At 35.0% G+C, this 26,261-nt stretch overlaps 1 protein-coding gene across 1 annotated transcript in view; it reads left to right on the forward strand.

Moving 5' to 3' along the window:
- Positions 1-26,261, forward strand: part of LOC129229823 (uncharacterized) — a 100,906-nt gene that overhangs the window by 17,535 nt on the left and 57,110 nt on the right. Inside the window, exon 2 of the mRNA XM_054864197.1 lies at positions 17,113-17,273. Within this exon, the coding sequence (XP_054720172.1) occupies positions 17,113-17,273 (161 nt within the window). The remainder of the gene's footprint in view (positions 1-17,112; positions 17,274-26,261) is intronic.

The raw sequence follows: 26,261 nt of genomic DNA on the forward strand, positions 1-26,261 counted from the left end.
GTAGTAAAATGTGTCGAAAATAATTTTACGCCTTTGCATTTTGGACTGCCCTTGATTTTTTAGACGATGTACGCAGCTATTAAGTTAGTTAATAACCATTTGTTTCTTTACAACTTCCAATGCGACCATAATTAGATATATATTGTGTGTTCAAGCGTGAATAGTTTCAACACCCGTGTTTATACTTAATGAAACGAAACCCTTTGGATTACTTATTCAGTTGTAATGAAGGTACTTAGATTTTCTTCCGCTCATGTTCACTTGTAAGTATTAATGAATATTTTAAAACATGTCGTTATATACATTTATATTTTTGTTGATTTGCATTTGATGAGGCTCCAATTGTAACTGTTTTTGGGTTTATCGAATTAATTTAAAGTTATCCTACAAACCTATGTGCGCGGTGTACTATTTGTTGTAACCAACTGAAACTGATTAATTACGCAAAAGAAATAAGATTTATATTTGAGAAGCAATCACAGAAAAGTTATTTCGAAATACTTGGATGTACATACATTTTGGTTCAAAAAGAAAAAAAAACCAATTGTTTAATTCATTAAAAATATGGTAATGCAAATATTTTCTAGTATTGTAATATGCTTCAAAAAAAATGTGCCAGTATTATTTATCTTTTTTTATTATAATTTATTCATTCATTTAAAAAATTTTTATACCATTAGATAATGACCATGTTATCTATTAGTAAGAACATAGTTATGCAATTAATTCATCTGCTTATTCATTATGTTAAATGTGGTTAACAATAAAAAAATTCCTTGACATTAGTTGTTCCGAAAATAACATTTCCTTCGTGGATATACTAGTTTAATGTAGGACAGTCAGGAGGAATGAGTCAGTGGCAAAAATGGAACAGCTGTATTTACATGCCGAAATAAAAAGTAATATTATTTCATGTCATCGTTTTAAAAGTGATCATTTTTTAAATACTATGTTATTAATATGCAATGCACATATAGGGAGAAGACGAGGGGCGTTCACCACGCAGACTGTGCCATTGACATTTTCAAGGGGTTGCTTTTTTTAAGGGGGGGGGGGGCGCTTTATATCATTTTATGGGTGCACCATCACCCTTATGGTGTGGGGAGGGGGACTCTCGTATATATGAAATGGAATAATCATGTAATAGAGTTCAATGTTTTAATAAATAAAATATATAATGCATTTTGCGCACACTCTAAAAATAAAATCAGTAACCTATTTTGATTACGTATCTATATTTGTGATAAACTGGAAAAGGGCAAGAACAGAAGAATAAACCCGAATGGTTGTAGCAGGAGGACTTTGGTGTCATATTTAAATTCATCAATTTCTCTGTTGGTACTTTTCGGTACACTTTGTTCGTCAAAGAAATTGACTTGACGTGAACGAATTTCGGAACGCAAAGTGTAGGTAAGTTCTATCAAATTATATCCGAAAATAAAAGCTATCAAGTTTGATACAAGATATGTTTTTAAGTTCTGTATTAAAAATACAATATGTTGATAATTTAGTCTTGAAAATATTGAGAGAAAAACTGAAGTTTAATATTGTTTAACAAACAATCCCACTTTTGAGAAAGTACTCCCCTTCCCTCCCCCGACGATTTTGTGATTATGAATGAAACTACTATATTATTTCATAAATTTTCAAAAATTTATAACTGTGCATATGTCATGCTGTTAACCATGCTATTTGTCATTAGAAATTCAGAAAAAAAAAAATCCACGAATGATTCTAAAATTGCTTGTTTCATTGCTCTTAGATATGAAAGAATTGAAACTGATATGGCATGAAATACTATAGTAAAAAATTATTTTTTTGAAAAAATCACGGAAAAAGGATTCCGAAATTCTCAGAAACGTTTTTGAAAATTGTTTGGAGAATTCCAAAATACTCGGAAACGTTTTCAAAACTTTCATGAACCACAGCTGCACAGAATACTCAGAAACATTTCTGGAAATTACGGAAAGAGGATTCCGAAATACTCAGAAACGTTTCTGAAAATTACAGAAAGAGGATTCCAAAATACTCAGAAACATTTCTGGAAATCATAGAAAGAGGATTCCGAAATACTCAGACACGTTTCTGGACATTACAGAAAGAGGATTCCGAAATACTCAGACACGTTTCCGGACATTACAGAAAGAGAATTCCGAAATACTCAGAAACGTTTTTGAAAATTTCATGAACCGCAGCTGCACGATATACTCAGAAACGTTTCCGAATTTTTTTTACAGTGTACTACTCTGCCCTATTTATTAAATATTTATTAGACATTTAAACATGAGTTGCGTTGCATTCACTATATTTTTATTTTACTTGAATTTATGTGATGAAGACAAATAAGAATAATTTATTACTTTCAGCAGTATACACTGATATTTTTTTCAGTCACAAGTAAGTGCTCCAATGAGGTAGTGGCACTCACGTAAAAGTTTCTAATACCCATTTCCGAAAAAATTGGCAAGTTTGTCATTAAATAGTACTACTCTCTTCGTGTAACGAGGTCATGAACATTTTTATGAAGTCATGAAAAAGTCATGGAATTTTTTCATCCAAATAGAGTATGAACCCTGATATATGTATATATATATAAGTATATGTGTATGTATATATGTATATGTGTATGTATATGTATATATATATATATATATATATGTACTCAAGCTTCCGAACTCTGAAAAACAAGGACAAAAACGAATTGTTCTAAAAAGAGGTCTCAACCAACCCCTTCAACCAACCCTTACAAATTTTATTGTTTACCTTGGCTTGATTTTATGAATAACGTTTGATTTTTATTTTTAAAGAAGTAAAACACTTAAAAATGTTAAAAACCGTTTTTGTTATATCATTAAAATAAAATGTCACTGAAAAGTATCAAGTACGTATAAAAAGTATCAAACGTTCAATAGCTTGTAACAGGAATTGATTTTTTTTTTACACCACTGGTTAACCCACTGTCTTGTTGGCATAATTAAAGTTAAGTTTAAAATCCAAAAGTTAAGATATTTAAACTAAGCCAACATTAACTGGCCGTGTAATGTCAAGTTGGAGACAAGCAAAAAACATGTTTCAGAAAAATACATTTATTAAATATGACTAGAATTTTTATAACATCCCCCATAAAATACACCCCCAAAATATCATAACAAAAGTGGTTCCAGTAAATAAAAGAAAAATGTCACCAAAATGTCTGTAGTCGCTGGCCGTTCCGAAGGATCTACTCGAAGACACACAAAAGGTCCGCCGGATCACACTTCAGGAATGTCCGTAATGGAAAGGCAACATTAGACAATTCGTAGATCGGTGAACATCTCAGGTAGACACGTAGGAACTCACTTCCCTGGCAATATTAATTAGCCGGACACAACACAAATGTTTCTTCACCTGGACTCATACTAATTTCAGGACTTGGAAGATTTAATTTCACATACCACAAAAAAACCCCGCAAGCATCGCGGGGAAAAAAACCCCCCACACGTGAGCCGGACTAGGCTTCACAATCAAAACAACAACTAGGGATCGTTGAGAGAAGAGACTGCCTGTTCCGAGTGCTGCCACTCGCCACATTATATATGTTTCATCAGCCAATCAGATTCCATGCCTCGATGACGTCACCACACTAACTTCTACTTCAACCATCACTCATTTGTTTATTCCACTGCCGCGAATATTCGTACTCCTCTCCATAGCACGTGCGGTCAACAAGTGGAATTAATTCGAATCAATTAGGTGACAACTCAACTCTTTCTGAATCGACACATCGGGACATGCAATCTTCGATGGTTTCAGTAAACAGTCGCCATTAATTATGGCGTGGGGGAATTGTCGATTGAAGTGTCAGCACCAACTAGTTGACAAGTTCAACTTTTACCAGACTGGGCTTAAAGTAGGTACACTTAACTTTAAATTATTTTCTTTAAATTATCGGCTGTGGACCGAGAATAAAAATAAAATAATATTTATGCCAACATGTCTCCCATAAGAGCAATTTTCACATTTTGTTTGTATGATCATTTACTGCTCCTAAGACTTTAATTGGAAAAATAATGAATTAGATTGCATTCGTTGAAGAAAATGAATTTAATTGCAAAAAAAAAGACATTTTAAAAACTTATTCGACAGGCAGAGTTATGATAACGCGGTCGAGACGAGTGTTCAACAATCTTGGCGCTACAGCCATCACAAAATTTGCATTAAAATGTAAAAACTTCGCCAAACTTATTTTCGTAAAAATATCATTAAATACTATGTATAGGGTATTGCAGTTAATTCATCAAATTAGTGAAACAGCACGCTCAAATAACATTAAAGCTGCTATTAAAATGTAAATTAATCCACCAAATCCATTTTGTATCTCCAGACTCGCCAGGCGATTACGTTAGCGCATTGGCGAATTTTTTAAAATTTTAATGAAACTTTTAATTTTTTTCCTTTCTTTTCTTTTTGTGTGTGTTTTTAAGGATTAATGGTGCTAATTTGGATTTTGTGTAACTAATATGCCTTCTTTCTTTTTTTTAAAATTTGTTTTTTACGCTATCGGATCTGTACTGATGAAGATTTTTGGAATTAATCATGAAGGAGATCTTCAGAGGGAGATGTTATTTGAAAAGGCTGATATCACCATTCTAATAGAAACTTTAGGAAATGTTTCTCTTTCCGAAATGAGAAGTTTTTTGTACTACTGTCCTCATTTAAATGGGAACTTAAAAAAAAAAAAAAACTTGTGCTTACTCTGATTTTAATGATATTTTTACTCTGAACTTTTTCGGTATTTTAATCAGGGTCAGGGCTTTTTACGTTGTTAAGAAACAGTTGATTTCCTTCACGTGAGGGATTTTAAAGGTTTGATGTTCTCATACAATAATTTAGATAGCAGGTGTAGCGGTGGACAACATTTAACGGGGATGGAGATTATAAGGGAAATGGTTGACTTTATAAAGAATTGTTGACCTCACCCGAATTGAAATTTTTGAGAATTACCCAAACTAACTTCTTTACAACTCCTGAACTTGTTTGGACAGTGGTTAGACCATAACACATTTGAGACGAAATTTTTAAGTACCTCCTCCCTTAAGTACCTTAAACTACCTCCAATGCACCTTTATGGCAATTCAAAATAAACTTAATTTTGTACTTCCATGCTTGCCAATCACGCTCCCCAGTGAGAGGTTTTTTTTGGACTTGAGCTGCATCCATGTTTGGCAAATCCAAATCTTAGGCCTAATGCATCGAAAAGAAACTCTATTTTTGCTACTTATCGCATTACGGAGTGGAAAGCAATATTGCACCCATAACCTGAAATGTTTTTAAAATCTTATTTGATAGAAATTGAAGCATCACGAGCACTATTACAGACAAAACCACTCATATTTATTACTTAGATACATTACATGGTTGCTAGAAATAAAAACTCAAAAAACACTCTTTCGCCTAGATTGTTGCCACTCGAAAAACACTAAATATTTTCTTTTGACACAATTAATTGTTTTATAAACAAATATTAACATTATTCACATAATATAGTACAAAACTAAAGAATATTTTCTGTTTTCTTGTAATGATCAAGTCTCCTGTTTGTCTTTCTAAATGTAGTATGAGTTTCTACATGGTAACTCATGCTACAATGCTGTTATGCAAATAACAAATCAAAGCTGCTTCTTCTAAACTTTTATTTTGAATAAAAAGGATAAAAATTGAAGAAAATATTAAATTTTGAAGCTATTGAGAGTTTATTAGATTTGCAAGAATAACATAGATGTTTTGGAAACTCATGTTCATGTGCTTAATAATTTCATTCATGAATAATATACACATAATGACTTTGGTTCTAAAAAAATTTATGAGTATTTACAATCATTAAATTTAAATTTAATTATGACAAAATTACAAAAGCAACATATAATTTTCTGATGAAAATTATAGCAGTAGAACAAAATCTTGTAGTAATGGCTAATTTTCAAGTGTTGCCATTCTAATAAAAAGAAACTTTTATACAAAATAAAATATTGTTAACATAGCTACAACTGTTTAGAATAATCATTCGCACAGTAGATTACAAAGTTAAGGATTTTTTTTGATGATTATGTACTTGTTCACATGGAATGGCAAATTTAAAAATTTTTGTTTGTGTCAACAATTTTACAAAAAAGTTATTTTTAAAAATAAACAGATGAATAAAAGTTATGATTAATCTAGTCCACTAAGCATAAATAATTTTTAAAACCAAAAAAACAATGTGAAGGAACACTGCAAACACATGTTTCTGTGTTACAAGGAAGTCTTTTTCTGTGCATAAAATGTGAGCTAATGAATTAATGAATGTAAAGACATCCAAAAAAAAAAAAAAAAAAGACTTTTTCTCCAATGCCTTTAAATCCACAAGCTCACATTTTGTGCATTGAAAAAGGCATTCCTTGTAATGTCCATTTCAGACAGACATAGTCCCACTTTATTAATTAAATTACGTGTGTTATTGACACAAATTTAATTATTTTTCAGTAAAATATGAAACAGTACACTTTTAGCAATTATGCAAGATTTCAACCATATTTCAGGAAATTTAAATTTTCATCCTCGTGTAGTCTGCTTTTTTTTTTGGATTAGACACAAAATTAACTATATAAGAAAATAAATCAAAACAAGTTTTTCTTTCACATGGATAAAACAAGTTTGTGATGTACTAAGTTGAGACAGAAAGAAAACATTAAGTTAAAAATTAATTAAATTTATTATGATTCTTAAACATCCGCGGGTTCTTCAAATTCATAAAACGCATTTTTAGTTTTGGCGTTTTCAACACACTGAGAATGTAATCAAATGGAACATCAAATATTTTGTCCACTAATTTCATAAATGTCACCCGCACTTCCCCTTCTTCATCTACATTACCCAGACAAATGTCAACATATCCGTAGGTTTGATTTTTCCTCTCTGTCAAAAGCTCAGCCAAAAAAAAAGTGCCTGAAGTTAAGTTTTTTACTGAAGGTATTTAACTTGAAAAAAAAAAAAAAAAAAAGAAAATACCCCAAATATGGAACAAAAATATGGTACAAAATTTAGAACTATGTAAGTGTGGGTCTAAAATCTTACCTGAAGAGCTGACAGAAACTGGAGAGTTGGCAGATGAAATTCCTTTTAAATGTTATTTACTTTCTCATTTGCTATTTTTACTACGATAACAAAGCTTTTTTGGAAAAGATTAGTAAAATCCGAGGAATCGGTTTCGTCTGAACCTCTCAAAACATGTTCGTCTGCAATTCTTTTCAATGCAACCCCGACACCATCCATTGGAACTTTACCATGTACTGATTGCGTAAAGTTCCACGTAATATAGCATACTTACTAAAAATGCTTGGGTACAAACTTTCGCATCTCATAGATAATTCTCCGGTTCCGATACTGGGAACTTGAGCTGCCTTAAAAGGAATGAATATGTGTCGCATTCAGTTTGTATTCAGCTGCTTTCCCTAAGATAGGTTGTGAATGACTCCATAGTGCGTGTAACTGATGATCTAAACTATCACATACAGACAGAATGCTTGGGCCTGAACTTTAACATCCTTGCAATAATGCAAGACACCTGTCTGTAAAGATGTTTGTACTTTGGACACATCAAAATGCATGGTTTGAGGCTCCTTCGAATGTTTTGCAATGTAAATTTCAGCTAAGTCTATGTGCAACAACATTTTGTGGTCTTAAAGTTTCTCTTTTTTTTCCTTTTAGTTGTGCTGTTTGAGGCTGCATGCAAAACACATGCCCTTTAAATTCTGGCATTGGTTGAATTTGTCTGTCAACTCACTTAGCGTGCACTGCTGATGACTTAATCATTTTTCTAATTCTTTTTTCTTCTCCTTTTATTTCCTTTTCTTCAATTACATTCTCCCACTGATAATATTTTACCTCAAAATCTTTCTGGAGTACAAATTCCAAGGTCTGTCCTTTGCAAATATTGCAAATATTTTGCATGCATTCTTTACTTTTAGAAGAGCAACAGACTGAATTTACTGTGTCATGCAAAGACTTTTCTTTAAATACATGAATTGGTTTCAGTTTTAATAACATTAGTTCCATGTTCGTATGTTGCACATGCACAGGTATCAATCTTGAATTTTAGGTTTCTGTGCCCAAAAAGGTTTCTCTCACGACAAAAGGTTATGTTTGTTGATATAAATTTAGGATGCAAATTTTTCGATATGTTTAACACTGCTCTTCTTCATTTTCTCTCTTTTCCACGTCTTATAAATTCTTTTTTGCCAGGGCACATTCTGCTTACGCTGTCATCTTCTGGGAAATATTTAATTGATTCTTTTCACACTTTCAGTAACTTTATATATATATATATATATTTCACGCATAGTTGGTTAATATTCCATTCTATCTGTTTAACTTCAATCTTTCATTTACTTCGCGTGAAATGATTCCCCATATGTCTGCATTCTGTACTTTTTAAAAATTTTGTTTCCAATTGCTTTTATAAATAACTCTTGCTTCTTAGTTCCTGGCTTAATAGACTTGGCTTGACCTGCTAACTGCTTCTTGAGAGCCAAGCCATATGTTAATTGCCTTTTTATTTCCTTAGTCAGTTTTACACCTTTCAGTAAATCATTAGTCTGCTTTCTGGGAGATGGTGAGAAAGTAGAAGGTTGATTCTTTTGGCAATAGTACCTCTTTTTATATCTTTGGAGTTGCCTCTGAAGTTGTTTAATAGTATTACTTTGTATCTAAATTCTGCAATTTGCTTTTCTTTTATTTGCTTGTTTTCTTTCATTCTTTTTTGTTTAGATTCTTGCAGCGTCTTTTTTTGGTTAGCCCAATAGCAGTCATGGTGGAACCCTTGGGTCTACCACGGCTTTTGACTTTAGGCGGCAATTTAATCTGTCCAACTGCAGTGTCCTTGTCTGTAGACCACATGCATACATATGGTTCAGGAGGCGAGGCATCCTCTGTATCGGGAGATGGGGCTCCCACTGCATCTGGCAATTGAACAGCAGCTGCTTGGAAAGGGCTTGCGATATTTTTACTGCTCAGTTCGACGTCTTTCCCTTCTGCCCCGAGATGATACAAAATGTTTAATTTGTTACTGACAACAGCTTCTTTTCAAAACTTTTGCTGCATAGATAATTTGCCACACTGAGGAGCAACTTGCTCGACTTTAACGTTTGGAACATCTGATTCAGCTCTTAGATTCATTGATTTTAAAAAATATTTCTTTGTCCACCTTTGATTAATTATTTGCTCATGAAAGGGCAAAGACAAAAATTTTCGTAGATAGGATATGGGTCATTCTCTGGAAAAAGGGGTATTTCACTGATCAACATTACAATTTCATAAAATATGAATATATGTATATATTTTTCACAATTACAGTTGGCTTTCTGTTTAACGACTTGCAAGGGACCACAGAAAATCGTCCTCAGTAGAAAGCGTCCTTAAATAGACTGCTTTTAACACTATAATGGACCATCTAGGACCGTGAAAAACCGTCGTTAAATAGAGCGTCGTTAAACAGAGAGCAAACTGTATCTTTAAAATGTGATTTTAAGTAGGCAGTATCACTGACAATTCATAACTCTTAAAAATAAATATTCTATACAGATTTTTAAAAATTCTAATGGCAGGGGAATGATTTGGCTTATTTCAAAATACAGAACATAAAATAATTCAACACTAAAACATTTATAAAAATAGGTTTGCTTTCTAACTGAGAAGTTGATGATCAAGAATCTTTTAAATCATTAGTATTCATGAAACAGGGAGATAAATCTACAAATGATGGTTCTGAACTGTAATGGAGGTATTTTTCATATGTGTCACATGTAAAACAGCTTAAAAAGTGACGCAGTTGAAGTTGAACATTTTCAAATTTATTCTAAGTGAGTTGATGCAATTTCATCATATTTGGAATAGATGGTATCATTGTACCCTTTGGCTTCAAGTCATCTATGATATTAATATCTGTTTCAGATATTTCAAAAAACTGAACTTTTAAGTTTGCAGCAAATAAACATTGAAAGAGTTTTCGCATTATTAATCAGGGGTCTGGCCAGAGGATATTTGGGTCCGTTAACGGACCCTTCACAAAATCCCAATCAACCAAAACGGACCTTTCATAAAATCTCGATCAACCAAAACGGACCTTTCACAAAATCCCGATCAACCAAAATGGACCCTTCACAAAATTCTGATCAACAAGATCGGGTCTTTCGCAAATTGTTTATTGAAAGAGCAAATGTGAAAGCAAAATAACGCATCTTTCTGTGTATAAACCGATAATTTTTGGAACCTTTTCTGAAGTCAAATTAGAGGGATCAGCTTATACAAAATCGTCTAATTTTGCAAAAAAAAAAAAAAAAAAAAAAAAAAAAAAAAAAAACGGCACCCTTGTGATGCTCCTGCAAAAGATAAATAATTGCTACTGCCAAATAAATATAATGCTTGTTGTTTGTTTTATTACAGCTAATTAGCAGCGGTGTTGTAAACTTTTTTGAAAAGGCGTTGGTAAGCACTTTTCTCCCCGCTCATGATTTAATAAACAATAATAATATATATCTGCGAAATGAACTTAAAACTGCAAAAGGATAGTAAGGGTGGGGGGAAAATATGATCGCTTCAGATAGGGTTACCAACTTCAAAATTATCACCACTTAGAGTCTGGCGTTGAACCTTTATAATGACTTGATTAGAAACAATTCTCATCATTTTATCAGCTTGTCAATAATTGCGTTTTTAGGGTGCGTGCGGTGCGATGTTTAACTGTTATTTTGGGAGAAAATTATATGGGTTTTGATTTTTCGATGCTAACAAAGATGATTAACTTTAAATAAACTCTTTTAATTACCGTTTTTTTTTTTGTTCTTTAGATGTCTACACTTTAAAAAATGCAATCTTTTAACATCCGATATGAGAATCATATTTTGTTCTTTTTTCAAGCTAACTTCGCTTTATTAGGATGCAAATAAGTCTTTTTATTTTTTTTAGAACTCTCATTTCAAGTTTTTAAAGTAAAATTCAATTTTCTTTTATGAGGATAGATATAGATGGTTTAATTTTTTTTTGCTTCAACTGTGTCCACAGATATTAAGGAAATGTTTATCATAGGACTCTAAAATGCAATTTTAAAATAATTTTATCAAAAATATTTCTCTTACAAGCCGTTTTTTATACTTTTGATGCCTTCACTTGGAGAATTGCGATCTCTTTGCATCCGCTATGGGAATCCGATTTTTCGAATTTTTGATGTTTATTACGCTTTGTTAAGAGGTAAACAATTAAAATATGCTTTTATTTTTGTTAAAATCACGGAATTTATAAGTTTTAAACGAAATTCTGTGCTTTTTAAGAGTCTTGTCTCTTGGGTCAAAAAGTTAAAAATGCTGAACCCTTGTCTGAATTTTATTTTATTTATTTATTTTTTTGTTACAAATATTTTAAATACTGTACAGAAATGTTTCTAGTATAATTTAACATAATGTAGAATGGTAGATAAATGTTGATACTTGATAGAGCGATGCCCCCCCCCTCACTAAATGTCCAGAACAATATAAAAAACACTCCAGAATGATATTCTCGACATAGAGGAAAACACTTAACTTTAAGTTTAATTGATGCAGTTTGTGCCATTTCTAAATTCTAAAATTTCGTTTTAACAAAAAAAAAAAAAAAAATTTTTCTCTTTTTTTTTGCGAAATAATTTGATTTTTCACAAAATTAATTCATTTTTCACAAAATTATTTGATTTTTCATAAAAAACGGACCCTGTAAAAAATCCTGGACAGACCCCTGTTAATATCTGAACCACGGGCTGGATTTCATCTGCTGTTTGTTTAACTGTGCCTCCACTTCCATCTGCAGGACTTTTCGCATAGCTAATTTTAGTGAAATTCTAGGACAGACTTGATGTTAACTTTTTGTGCAAATAATGATAGAAAATAAAAATTTGTTTTGTTACGATATTGGGTATGAATTGTCTCAACATCAGGATACTATTTTCTTATTAATTTTATAATTGGTAAAATATGTGCCCAAACAGCAGATGCATCACGTCTTAATGTGTCCGAGGTAGTACAAAAAGATATTATCTCTTCTTGTAAAGTAGATTTATTTCATGCATAGATAACAACTATGTATAGGCAGACTTGTTGTTTTGAGGCACCAAAATGAGAACTCTACCTCTGATGCATACTTGCATAGATAGTTTTCTGAAAAGTCGATGACGACTAAAACTTCACTTGGATTACTTTTCTATTTTACCTGATTTTCTATTTTGCTACATTTTCTGAAAAGTGTACTCTTATATCGTCTAACTTTCATTTGCCCAGATAATTTTCAGGTTGTAACTAATGTATTGGTAGATGGGTTAGATGAAGGAGTAGAGAAGCTTGATCATGTTGGGCTTTGAGTCTATTTCTGAACTATATCTGCAGGTCAATTTTGAAGATGCTTAAAAAGAACATCGGCAGGACTGTTCACACATTAAATTAGCTGAAATCTCAACATCAGACACTTTATCCACAGCACCATAGCCCGTAACTCATTCTTAATACATTCAAATGCTTATGGTGTCAGACAGTTAAAGTAAAATACTTCCCCTTCCGAATTCAAGCTCTCTGTGGGTATTTTATTGAACATTCTTCCAGCTCTTTCAGCGATCTCCAAGGGCATGCAATTTACCACGAAAAAAATCCTCAGAAAAAGTCTTCTTAAGTAGAAAAATGTGTAATTACACTTTTTAGTTTTGAATTGAGGCATTCCACCCTATTATTAGTTTGGTTGAAAAATGTATCATTCTGAAAATGAAAAATTTATGTCCATTCTTCAACAAAATTACTTCAATTCTTTTTAAAATATTCAACAACATGCAGAGGAGCTATTTCCCTCAGTTTACTTAATTGATCATATTCCAGGAGTGTTTTAGTGTAACACATTTTTTGAAGGATTGACTATATTAACACGATCATTCAGTGACAATCCCATTTTTCCCACAGAGATTTCTCGATTGATTTAATGTGTGGAAAAGATCTATCTTTAACTTGACATCATCTCTCTCTCCAGCATATCTTTATCAGTCATTACGACTTTGATGTGCTTCCAACTTGGATTCAATTCTTGAAACGTTTGAAGGAACCACCAATAGATATCATTTCCTTCTGGTTGTAAGAACATCTAATGCCAAGACAACAGATTCCACATTGCCATCCTCTGCCATCAAAATAAATATTGGCATTCTCAGATCAACCAATTTATGTGTGCAATCCGCAAATAAGATATCAGAATAAGCCAAAAAACTTTTCTTCATTTTGTCGTCCTGGACTAAAATAGCCTGCAAGTTTTTTTCAGAATAAGTCAGAATTCTGTCAGAACAATAGAGTCAGAGTTAGTTGTTAGTTCTGTCAACTGATTTTTCCTTAAGTGAAAGTTTCTGCAGCGAACTTCTATTATTTTGCGATATATTCGCCATGTCAACGTCCCAGTAGCAGAAACTTTCTAGCCTTTCTGCAATATTATTTTAGGCAGTTGGAAAAAAATCTGCTGTCTTATTTTTCTGGGTGGTAACCTTTACCCCTCTCTTGTCTAACATCACCTTGTTTAAGGCAAAAATAAAAATTTGAAAATATATTGAATATTTTGCATTCATTTCTTTAAAATATTTTATTGAAATCATATATTATTTTCAGTAAAGTTAAGAGTAAGTTCAGTACAGAGAGCATTTCAAATGCTCTCAAGACTTAAATGAAACTATGCATGCCTCTTAACAGTAAGCAAGACAGTAAAAAATAGTAACAGCAACATGAGAGATTACTTCAAACAAGTATACAACTATACCAGGCATATGAATTTTTTTACATAAAACATGGTAAATAATGTGCATTATTAATTATTTTAGTGACAACACATGATGATAACTTTCTATCCATAAGTTTAGAAGACAAGATCTTATAGTAGTAAGAACTTCGGAACATCAGGATTGGAGCAGCTTTCAAAAATTTTCAATTTTTTGCTTAACCAGATGGAGGCCCATTTAAAGAGTATAAAAACTCTTTTATCAATTTCATAATTATTTCCATCATTACTTATCATTCTCATATTGCTAATTTTATCAATGACAGAGCCCCAACTCTCTCAACCAGCTTTGGAGACGGGGATTGAAAGAGTGTGTACAAAAAATTTTATGAATGGGGGTACTTTTCTATCCGCAGCCTTTTCATATAACATTTCCATTTCATAAACAACTCCTTCAGATCTTTCTTCTTCTTCTTACAAATTTACAACCCATTTGATAATTTGCTGGTGTTCAAACCAGAGTCAAGATCTTCCAGTTTTGAAATATATTTAAATTCTTCAATCAAAAGAACAAATTTTTCTTTTGTGAAGTTTTTATCTACCTGAGTTTCTCTAATGGAAGTACAATTTTTTGAATAAATTTAAGTGCTCAAAATTAAAGAGAAATTTTGCTTTTTCTATTGTATTGGTGCATCCACTAGATTTTACTGAAAAGAAATTATCTTCAATTTTACTTAAAGCTGAATTTATATATTTGATTAAAGTTTTGAGAGATGCTACAGGTACGGGGGATTTTGGAGTGTTATGTTAAATGATATTATCCTTTTTTAGGGACCTTAAATGGTTAGCTGAAATCAGTACATCAGGTAAATGAATGCCTTGAAACGTACATTCATAAAAGGTAAACAAATCGGCGAGAAAAGTCAGTTGCCAGATAAAAAAAGATTAAGTTTGTGTATGATAGTTTTTTAAGCGGCTAGCTACAGCACGCTTTTTAAAGCGGGTCACATCCTCTTAATTAAAAACTACTTTAGTTAAATCCCTCGAAATCGCTTGATTCAACATCAGAATAGAAGAGTGAGTTTCCAATTCTGCATCATTTTCACGCGATTCTTCGTCATCTGAAATGGTTTCGACAATCTCTGGCACATTTTCGCAAAAGATTTCTGCTTGTGAAAAAGCTCCTTTTATAGTGTTAGGCGACACTTCTTTCCAAGCAAGCAATACCCATTTCGCCACTTCTTCATATGATGCTCGCTTAAGGTTGCCTGCTTTTGTGTACGAAGCATTTGTGGCCATCCAAATTTCCCACTGCTTCTGTACGTGGCATTTAAAGCTGCGGTTGTCGGTTAAATCCAGGGGCTGTAGAAGCTTAGTTGATCTACCTGGAATAACAGCAAGAGAAGCAGATGCCTGTTTTGCGTGCTCTTTTCCCGAATTCAACAAATGAGGGTGCATCGAGTCAAAAATAAGGAGGCCCCTGGGTTCAAAAAAACATCCCTTTTGTTTCCGCCACACTTCCGTTATCCAGTGCAACATTATGTATTCACACATCCAGCCTTTTTCGTTGCACTGGATAACCACTTCCTTTGGGAAATTTCCCTTCGGAATCGTCTTCCACTTGAAAATTATCCGTGGTTTTAGCTTCTCCCCATCTGCTGAAAAGGTGAGGACACACGTAAATGAGGACTTTTCATGTCCTGCAGTCGCGATTGCGACAGATTTCCCCCCTGTTTTGCTGACTGTCCGGTTGGGAGGACAGTCAAACGTCAAGGGAACCTCGTCCATGTTAATTTCTTGTGAAGCTGTCAGCTTTTTATCAGCAATCGTACAATGTACAAAGTGCAGAAATGACTTTTTTTTTGCCTCCCAGTCATTAGGCAAACTCTATCCAACAGTCGTTTTTCGCCGCACTGATAATTTTTTTCAGTGCATAAAACAATAGCACCAGTTTGGGTTGCCGTTGAAATTATGTATGTCCATATCAGTGGCCATCCTTCTCACTTGAATACGAATATGTACTTTGGAGAGAGGGGATCCTTTTTCCCTTTGCTCCAAAATCCACTTTTCGAGGCGATCTTCCAAAACATGCCACCGGGCGATTCCGCCTCTTCTAGTCCGTTTAGTTTTCGGCATCTCTTTGAGCTCCGCCTTTTCTGATCGCCAACAGCGGATGCATCGCTCATTAACTGCAAATTGGCCTCCTGCAGCACAATTTCCAACACTCTCTGCCTTTTCAATGACCTGAAGCTTAAAGGCTGCAGTATAGCTCATATGACGCTTAAGAGCCATGAGAGAAATTCAAAAATATCGAACAAAAGATAAGAAAATGCTAGTATAAAATAGACTTGCAGCTTTTCAATACTGAATCAATGAGAAAGGAATGCCGTTTCACCTTTCCCCCACTGGTTTGACCAGGGAGCAGAGGTGGAAGAGTTTATTTTTAAAACCCCCGAAAAAAAGGAGTTGGGTAGCCATGCAAGGCAGTGTAGTTTTCAGATGGGACCTGGTGCCACCTTTTGTCAACAATGTGAAATATACTGAAATTCGAATAACTGATTTTTATTTTTTGAATGCAAATTAAATTTTTTAGAACATCATAAACGTTGCATTTCACTTTTTTTCGGTTTCAAACACATAAACGCCATGGCGTTTCTGCCATAGAATATGGTAGTTGATTAGTAGTAAGAGGCATGAAGGACACATTAAATGTCAGCTAGAAAGGGGAAGGGTGCGCTGCACTCAATTGGGGTTGATTTAATTGGTGCCACTTGCTACCTTTAGTGCTTGAGTTTAGGATTGTAAAAGTAAATTAATGAAACTCTCAAACATTTCGTTCTTATTTAAAAATGGCATCAAATGTACTCAAAAAAAAAAAAAAAAATCCACATTAAAAATGTAGTGTACTGCATATCTTCTTTTTTAAGTGTTCAATTCTGCTATACATACCAGGGGGGGGAGGGGGGAGAAATCTACACACATTTATTAGTTGCCCCATTTTGAGGGAGAAAAAATAATCACCTTTTGTCATAACCCCTACATCCACACCTTATGTGTGCAGAAAGAAATTTCTTCGGGCAATATCCAGCACTATTTTTTGCTTGATCTGGAAAGGTTCAAGTTTTTTTCACTTCTGGATCCTTAGAGGGGGGAAAAAATATATATACCAGCCAGATAATTCATCTGAACCTACTTGCTCTATGCATATAAGTAGCAATCGGCAATGGAAAAATGTTCTAATGTTACATTACTTATATTGTCACATTATTAAGAAGTTTATTTCTTGATTTTTGTGTTCCTAAAGTTTTTTTGAACTTTCCCCCCCAATAGATCTCCGAAAAGAAAACAAAACGTATGAAGGTTCATGATACAGGTTGGCCAAATAAGGATGATAAGCGTTTTTGTCACTTTTGTAATGACAGCTACTTGGACCATGGTGTTAGAGAAGATTTTATGATTGAATCTCTTGGGGCTATGTATCATCACTGCAGGTAAGAATTTTCAAAAACAAAGTCATTGTAAGCATCATAACCACCCCTATAATATTTCATTTACAGCCTGAATTAAATCCATTTTTTTTTACTGTTTTGTCTTGGCATACATTCATAACAAGTGAATCAAATCTGTTTCAGAGTTAGTTGTTAGTTCTGTCAACTGATTTTTTCCCTAAGTGAAAGTTTCTGCAGCGAACTTCTATTATTTTGTGATATATTTGCCATGTCAGCGTCCCAGTAGCAGAAACTTTCTAGCCTGTCTGCAACATTATTTTAAGCCGTTGAAAATAATCTGCTGTCTTATTTTTATTATTGGTTTTATTTGACAAAGTTTTTTATAAAATACACAAGTTCCTTATGTATCATTTTATCAAATATTTGTTTAAGGCAAAAATAAAAATTTGAAAATATATTGAATATTTTGCATTCATTTCTTTAAAATATTTTATTGAAATCATATATTATTTTCAGTAAAGTTGAGTATTTCAAATGCTCTCGACTTAAATGAAACTATGCATGTCTCTTAACAGTAAACAGCAAGACAGTAAAAAATAGTAACAGCAACATGACAGATTACTTCAAACAAGTATACAATTATACCAGGCATATGAATTTTTTTACATAAAACATGGTAAACAATGTGCATTATTAATAATTTTAGTGACAACACATGATGAAAACTTTCTATCCGTAAGTTTAGAAGAAAAGATCTTATAGTAGTAAGAATTTCGGAACATCAAGATTGGAGCAGCTTTCAAAAATTTTCTATTTTTTGCTTAACCAGATGGAGGCCCATTAAAGAGTATAAAAACTCTTTTATCAATTTCATAATTATTTCCATCATTACTTATCATTCTCATATTGCTAATTTTATCAATGACAGAGCCCCAACTCTCACAACCAGCTTTGGAGACGGGGATTGAAAGAGTGTGTACGAAAAATTTTATGAATGTGGGTAATTTTCAATCAAGATCATTCGCAGCCTTTTCATATAACATTTCCATTTCATAAACAACTCCTTCAGATCTTTCTTCTTCTTCTTACAAATTTACAGCCCATTTGATAATTTGCTGGTGTTCAAACCAGAGTCAAGATCTTCCAGTCCATCACAAATTTTTCTTTGTGAAGTTTTTATCTACTTGAGTTTCTCTAATGGAAGTACAATTTTTTGAATAAATTTAAGTGCTCAAAATTAAAGAGAAATTTTTCTTTTTCTATTGTATTGGTGCATCCATTAGATTTTACTAAAAAGAAATTATCTTCAATTTTACTTAACACTGAATTTATATATTTGATTTAAGTTTTGAGAGATGCTACAGGTACGGGGGATTTTGGAGTGTTATGTTATATGATATTGTTATGCTGGGGGTGGATTTACCACCAGCAGGGCGGACGCGATACGTACAGTGGTTAGTACAAGAATCTCCTGGTTACAGGAGTTAGGAGTATGAGCTTGGCTGCATCAAAAACGATTAACGTTAGGTCAGAAAAACACTTCTTTATTCTCTCTAGGAGACATTAGATTATCACAATTACTTGAATTAGGTGTACACCTTAAATGAGTATAATTAAAAAATATAGCATCATTTGAAACTATTCCGATTAAACAAACATGGTGAAAAAACATACATGTGCATAGGAATTAAACATATTAAAAGAAATATTCATGTGCAAAGGAATTAACCTCTCCCAAAGAATCCAGTTCAGAAACTCGGACGACGACATCGGATGTGGACTGTAGCATAGAAGCGACCTTAGGTCGCAGAATCGACCTCTACGAGCCCTCGCTTGAAAGAACACGCACACTGGATACACTGATTCTTCGCCTTATCGGCCACTGAGTTCACGTTTACACGGCGAGGAAGCTGGACATTTTTCCAACAGGGCTAGGATGTTTTCCTACCCTTGCTCCGGGGATCCGATAGATGGTCATGCGATAGGAAGACGTAGCGCCATTTTCACGCGTGCTCAGCCGTGCAGGGGCTGCTCTGCTGTGCTGGGGCTGCTTCGCTGCACCAGGCTCTTTGCTCCGGGGATCCGATAGACGGTCATGCGAAATGAAGACGTAGCGCCATTTTCACATGTGCTCAGCCGTGCAGGGGCTGCTCCGCTGCGCCGGGCTCTGAGAAAGTTGAGGATATAGCTCCGAAGACTTATTAGATGAAATCAGATGAGGGCTGCAGGCGGTGCTTGAAGATTACCAGCGGCTTGAGCATCAATTTGCCGGGGCTATGTCTTCGAGTCGAGAGTTCCTAGTCCCTGGTCGCCATCTGCTTCCATCGGGCACCAAGCAAGTTTTTTATGCTTGTGTCCTTTTTTTTTCTTAGGCCAAAGACTGTGCTTCTTGTTTGATGAGGTTAATTTGTTCGATTATTTTCATTCTCAAGTCACGCTACAAAAAAAACTCTTTTCTTCCTTCGCTTCTTCCAAGCCTCTCTCTTCTTCAGCCCCCATCTCGCCATCGCTTCTCGAGCAAGTGGTGGGAAGGAAAAAAAATCTCTCTCCAGATAGGCTGGGAGAAAAACGGGTTTTCTTTTAGATGTTCGCTGTATGGTGCTGACACCTAGGTTTGGTGCATGGCGTTAATTGATTTTCAGTATGAGGTATTATTTGAAATTGTGACAAGTTTTGTTGTCACATTTATTATCCTTTTTTAAGGATCTTAAATGGTTAGCTGAAATAGGTACATCAGGTAAATGAATGCCTTGAAACGTACATTCGCTAAGCATCTCACAACTTGTAACTGTATTTTTGAGAAGGTTTGACAGAAGACTTATATATGTTGAAAAAATGTTTCACAGGATTTTATATTGCACAGAAGATTTAAATTATATTGTAAAATATTAAGAGCCGATTTAAGTAATTGGATATTTCCAACGTATTGCCACAGCAAAAGATTCTGGACCGCACACTCTTTGAAGTAACAGCTGATAAATTGTAGAGGTCAGCTACGAGTAGGACATTAAAAATATTTTGTTTCCTCTTGAGCTTATCACGCAGCTAAATATTTCTGGAATGGTTATCACATGTAGAAACAAACATTTTGCAATCACTCAGAAATGTTTTAAGAACAGTGTCAGAGTGTGAGACAAATTTTTTCATTTTGAATAGCTTCGGTTTATAAAAAGCATCACTAAAATCTTCTGCTTAATTGCATAATACTTCATATTTCCTTTCTGCATAAAATTCTTTTAGTGTCTTTTTTATTGACTAAAATACAATATCTTGGTCTTTTACATGATGGATCGAAGATTAGGTTGCCGCAATTGCCTAGACCTAGAATTTTACCTCCATTGGTCCAGGGTTCTTGTACTAAGGCAACATCTAACCTTCCGTTTGTCAATTCTTTATTGAGTAAGGCAAAAGCTGATTGACTATGGTGCAGGTTAATTTGTTCAATTTTAATTGTACAATCCATAATTGTAGAGAAGCGAAAAACAGCAACGAGGTTGACACACCGATGGAGTAGAACCTTTAGACCGACTACCCTTTAATGTGCTATCAGATTCAGTGAAATCAAGAAGCTCACAGTCAGCAAGCCACAGGATTCGCCGGAAACTGATTTTGTGGAATTGTCCACTGATTTCAGTAAACTTGACTCTCTTGCCCTTGAGGAAGTGCCAGGCATCTCCCTTGTGTCCATGGTCACCGTGGTATCTTGTGTGACTGTGGTCTCCATTGGAATTTCCCCCGAGTTTTATCAGCTTTTGCCGAGGTCTCCTTTGGGATGTTTTCAGCAACTAGTGCTGACTGGCTAAAACATCATGCAATATTTTTACAAGGCCTTTTCCAAAGGACGCTGCATATAGTTCCATGTTCTTCTTCTTGATGAAACCTACAGATTCTTTTCATCGATCTCAAAGATACAACTTGCATAAGATCTTTCAACAACAAATCTATTCAGGCCGCGCCACTCTTCTGTTCACAAACCAGGGTTCAGTATTTGGAGGCAGAGCAGCATCCGTTCAACGTTGTTGGTGAGTAAGTCTGGTCTGATATCATCAATGGCCTCATCGATTTCATTATGTATGAGGTCTATATCTGCCATTTTGATTCTCCTCTGTGGGTGGTCGGTTTTTACCACCGCCATTTTAATACTGGGCACAGCTTGACTGTAGGCCTTGGAACCGAGTCCGTTTGCTCGTCCAGTGATTGATGATGTTTTGCGCAATGATTGATTGTCGTCTTATCTGCTATCAAACCAACTGGCAAATCATTTTGTACAATAAAAATTTGTAACTTCTTGCTTCAATATAATGTGAACGTGAGGCGTTCCTTGCTAATTCCTTCGAGTGATTTTTCACTCCCATACTTGCTCTACTGATGTATATTTCTGTAATAAAGCTTTCATGTAGTACATTTGATGCATTTAGTTTGTATGTCAAGTAAGCAGAGGCTGCACAATGAATTGCACTTACTTTGCTATGTTTTTCCTTTTAGCAGCACTTCATTCATGTTTTTAATATGTCTCGGTACATTTCAAGTGTATTTCAGTATTCTATTTCAGATGTCAAAAGGATAACATATTTTTATGTCTAAAGTCTTCCCCTTCATATTTATGATTTTATGTCTTACCCTTGGTAAGACACATCCAACATTATTGTTTCTTTCATAAATAAACTCTTGTCAATTTCAACAATTGTATATTTTTAAATTCGATATTCATAAAAAGGGAACATTTTTCTTTCTGTTGAAGTCCAAGGCCCTAAACTACGTCCGTTAATATGTCGCATACACTTCAGGTGCCTTTCGGTATTCTATTTCAGATGTTGAAAGAAGGATAGCACATTTTTATCTCTAAAGTCTTCCACTTCATGTTTATGATTTTATGTCTTACTTTTGGTACCTACAACATTATTGTTTCTTTCATAAATAGGCTCTCAGCAGTTCCAACAATTGTACGTTTTTAAATTCAATTTCATAAAAAGGGAACATTTTTCTGTTGAAGTTAAAGACCATAAACTAAGTTCCGCATATTTAATTATGACTTCTATTACATCTTGTTGTTCCCGTAACAACTGTAATTAATTGGCCTCATATTGTCTCATGATTTTGGAATCTCCTGATTTGAGCATTTTAAAACTAATTATATTGTTCTATTCTGGTAAATTATTCTTTTTTTTTGTAAAATTCATTTTAGGGTCATTTTACGGTAATTTAGGCATTTATGTAGAGTCCGTAACGTGACATTTTTTTACGATAACTGTGTAATTTATTGCTTGATTAGGTTATTATTTTGAGCTTTTCTTACCAACAAACCAACTCAAGTTAAAAGAATTTGCAAATCAAACAGTAAATTAAAAAGTTATGACCAGAAAAGGTCACGTTACGAACTCTACATAAATGTCAAAAATACCATGAAATGAGCCTTCAATGAAACTTTTAGTCTTGTTTAATGACTTGTTTTCTTCAATACAGTTCGGTGAAACAAAAGCGAATAATATTTATTTATATTGCATAATATAAAGTTAATAATAATAATGATTGCATAATATAAAGTTAATTTAAAAATAGAGGAGGTAGGTTTAAAAAAAAAACATTTCTAATGGCAGATTGAAACACTACTGTAGTTATAAAAAGCAAATATCAAAACAAGAACCCCCCCGTGTCCGTTTACCTTGTCGTGGTGGGGGGGCTTGCGGTGTGGTGAGTTCGGGGCGAGCTCTTGGGAGGAGTAGTGAACCCCCAGTTGCTCAAACAGAATATCGGCGGGAGGGGATTTTTTTCCCTTCCTTCCCTCATCACACTTACCAAATGCGGACGAAAACCCCTAAGCCAAGGTGTGTCAACCGTGCCTATGGCTGCGTGGTACCGGGGGTAGTCGGTGCCTCAAACGGGAGGCTTCAGGGATAGCAGGCGAACCCTGTCGTACGCAGCCTTACCTCTGTGTAGGGGGGCTACACAGGGGCTAGACCCCACTTTTCCCCCTAGTTCTCTGGTTTTTTATGGATATAAACACAAAGAACACTTCTCCCCCTTGTGGGGAGCGTCAGACTGAATCGCTTACATCTGCAAAATTCTTTATTATCAAAAGGAACGAAAATCTAACATTCACCGCTGTATCCCCATTCTTAATTAACAATGCTTTAATAAATCTTATCGGCGAGTTCCACTCAGTAAAAAAGCTACGCACTGGCGAACTATTAGTTGAAATCAAACATCCTAAACAAGTTCAACCTATTCTAGCTATCAAACAACTAGGCTCATATCTATGTACAGTTACAGCTCACTCAACTCTAAACTTTTCTCGGGGTGTTATTTCAGAGCCAGACCTTCTATTTACATCCGAGAAGGAAATTCTAGAAGAAATGAAAGACCAACACGTAAGTGGAGTGAAGAGGATCACTATTAAACGCAATGGCGAAATGCAGAATACTAAACATATCATTCTGACTTTTAGTACGCCTGTCCTCCCTTCACGTGTCAAAGCTGGTTATCTCTCCTGCCCTGTTAGACCATATATTCCTAACCCGCTACGGTGCTTTAAGTGCCAGCGCTTTGGGCATTCCAGACTGTCATGCCGTGGTGCAGAAACTTGTGCCAGGTGCGATGAGTCCGGCCACGACAGCAATGAATGCAAAAAGGAATATAAATGTGTCAACTGCAAAGGAGATCACCCGTCCTACTCTAGAAAATGTCCAAACTGGCTCTCCGAAAAGGAAATACAAGTAATTAAAACCACTCAGAACATATCATATCCAGATGCCAGAAAAATTGTCCAGTCTCGTACGCCTTCAGCCGGACTTTCATATGCTGCAGCAGTAAGAAAAGTATTCAATTCTACCAGCACACAAACAGATCCTCAAATGATTAATACAATAACCAGCACTAAATCAACTAACTCTCCTAAATCAAAAAATAAACAACTCAATACCCCTAAGCCTCCACAAAAAAATAGTAATGAAACTAAAATATTAAGTACACAAATCCCGAGTACAAGTTATCCATCTACAATAATTTCAAAAAAACCAACTGATCAAAAACAAAACAAAACTGTGGAAAAAAGAAAATTATTCAAACGCGCGCAAAAATTGGGGTAGCCTCTAAACAGAGGCCCCCAAAATTTTATAATTTAAAAAAAAAGGACTTTTTGCTTTCTAGCAAGAAAGTAAAATTAACCAAGTCCCAAATTGAAAAACTTACACAACCTCCTCCCCAAGAGGAGGACGAGGATGTCGAATTCGAAGATCTTCCGCCATCCGACGATGAAGGATGGACGGACCTTCCTCCTTCATGAGCTGCTCCCTCTTCTTTCGGCCGTTTCTCCTTCCTCTTTTCTCAATGGCCCTGAGCATTCTTTCTTGGAATTGTCAGAGTTACTCGCATAATGTCACGGACATCAAAGATCTTGTCGAATATCACCAACCGGCCATATTCTGTCTGCAAGAAACATTTCTGTCCCCTGCTGATAGACCGAGGTTGAAAGGTTTTGACATGTACCGCAAGGACTGCTTGTCAGGAGACCGTCGTTGTGGAGGAGTGGCATTGCTAATCAACAATGATTATGCATCTAGCCAGCTCAATACCAACACATCCCTGCAAGCAGTAGCTGCGCGCGTTCACCTTCACTCGCTGTTCACAGTTTGCTCCATATATATTCCACCTTCTTACGACTTGAGAAGCGTGGAGTTGCAGACATTGGTTGATCAACTTCCTCCCCCATTTATCATCTTGGGGGATTTTAATGGCCATAATCCTCTCTGGGGAAGCCCAGCCTCCAACAGCAGAGGTTTAATTATTGAAAACTTGATAGAAGACAATGATCTATGTGTTCTTAACGACGGTGAAAATACCTATTTCCACCTTCCTACGCAAACCTACCATGCCATCGATCTTGCAATATCCTCACCTTCCTTTCTGCCACTTTGGAATTTCCAGGTGCAGGGTGGTCTCTACACCAGTGGCCACTTTCCAATCAAAATAACTTATACTGGACGCTGCAGCTACCAGCAGCACCAACAAGCTCGACTACGCATTGATCGAGCTGATTGGACAGCATTTACCCAGTTGGCAGAAATTAAATCAGAAGACGTGACTGATATTGATATCGATGTAGCGGTAAAGCGAGTAACCGACATTATCTTAAACGCAGCCAACGCTGCTATACCAAAAACCACTAAAGGCAGGATCAAGTTTCCTAAGCCTTGGTGGAACCTTGATTGTCAGGAGGCTCATAAGAAACAAAAAAAGGCATGGAGCACGTTTCGTCGTTATCCAACCACACAAAATCTCGTGGCACTTAAACGAGCTCGTGCTGAAGCTCGAAGGATTCGACGAAAGAGCCAGCGGGACTCGTGGCAGGCCTACGTCAGCACAATCACGACGTCCACCCCATCCAAGACTGTATGGTGTAAAATAAAAAAGATCGCTGGCAACTACAATACATCTTGTGCACCCATTCTGGAGAATAATGGTCGTATTTTATCCGATCACAAAGAGGTGGCTGACTGCATGGGGACTTATCTGGCAGAAGTCTCCAGCGCAAATAACTATAGCTCAAAATTTTTAACCATCAAATCACGCAAAGAACAAAAAGTTCCAGATTTTAATTCAAACATTTTTAATCAATACAACACAAAATTCACCCTTCATGAACTAAATACTGCCTTACAAAAATCAAGAAACTCATCACCTGGTCCAGATCAAATTCACAATAGCATGTTAAAAAATCTAAGCAGGTCTTCATTAGAAAATATTCTGCAGCTTTTTAACAGAATTTATTCTGAACATAGATTCCCAAAATCCTGGAGTCAAGCAATAGTTATCCCTATCCTTAAACCAAACAAACAATCTGATAAACCTGAGAGCTATAGACCTATAGCTCTCACTAGTGTCCTATGTAAAGTCATGGAACGGATGGTAAACGCCAGATTGATGCACATTCTGGAGTCACACCATCTCATATCCTCATATCAAAGTGGGTTTAGGCGTGGCAGATGCACAATAGACAATCTAATGCTTCTCGAAACATAAGTAAGAGAAGCA

This window comes from Uloborus diversus, chromosome 9 (assembly GCF_026930045.1).
Source record: "Uloborus diversus isolate 005 chromosome 9, Udiv.v.3.1, whole genome shotgun sequence".
In the NCBI taxonomy this organism is placed as follows: domain Eukaryota; kingdom Metazoa; phylum Arthropoda; class Arachnida; order Araneae; family Uloboridae; genus Uloborus; species Uloborus diversus.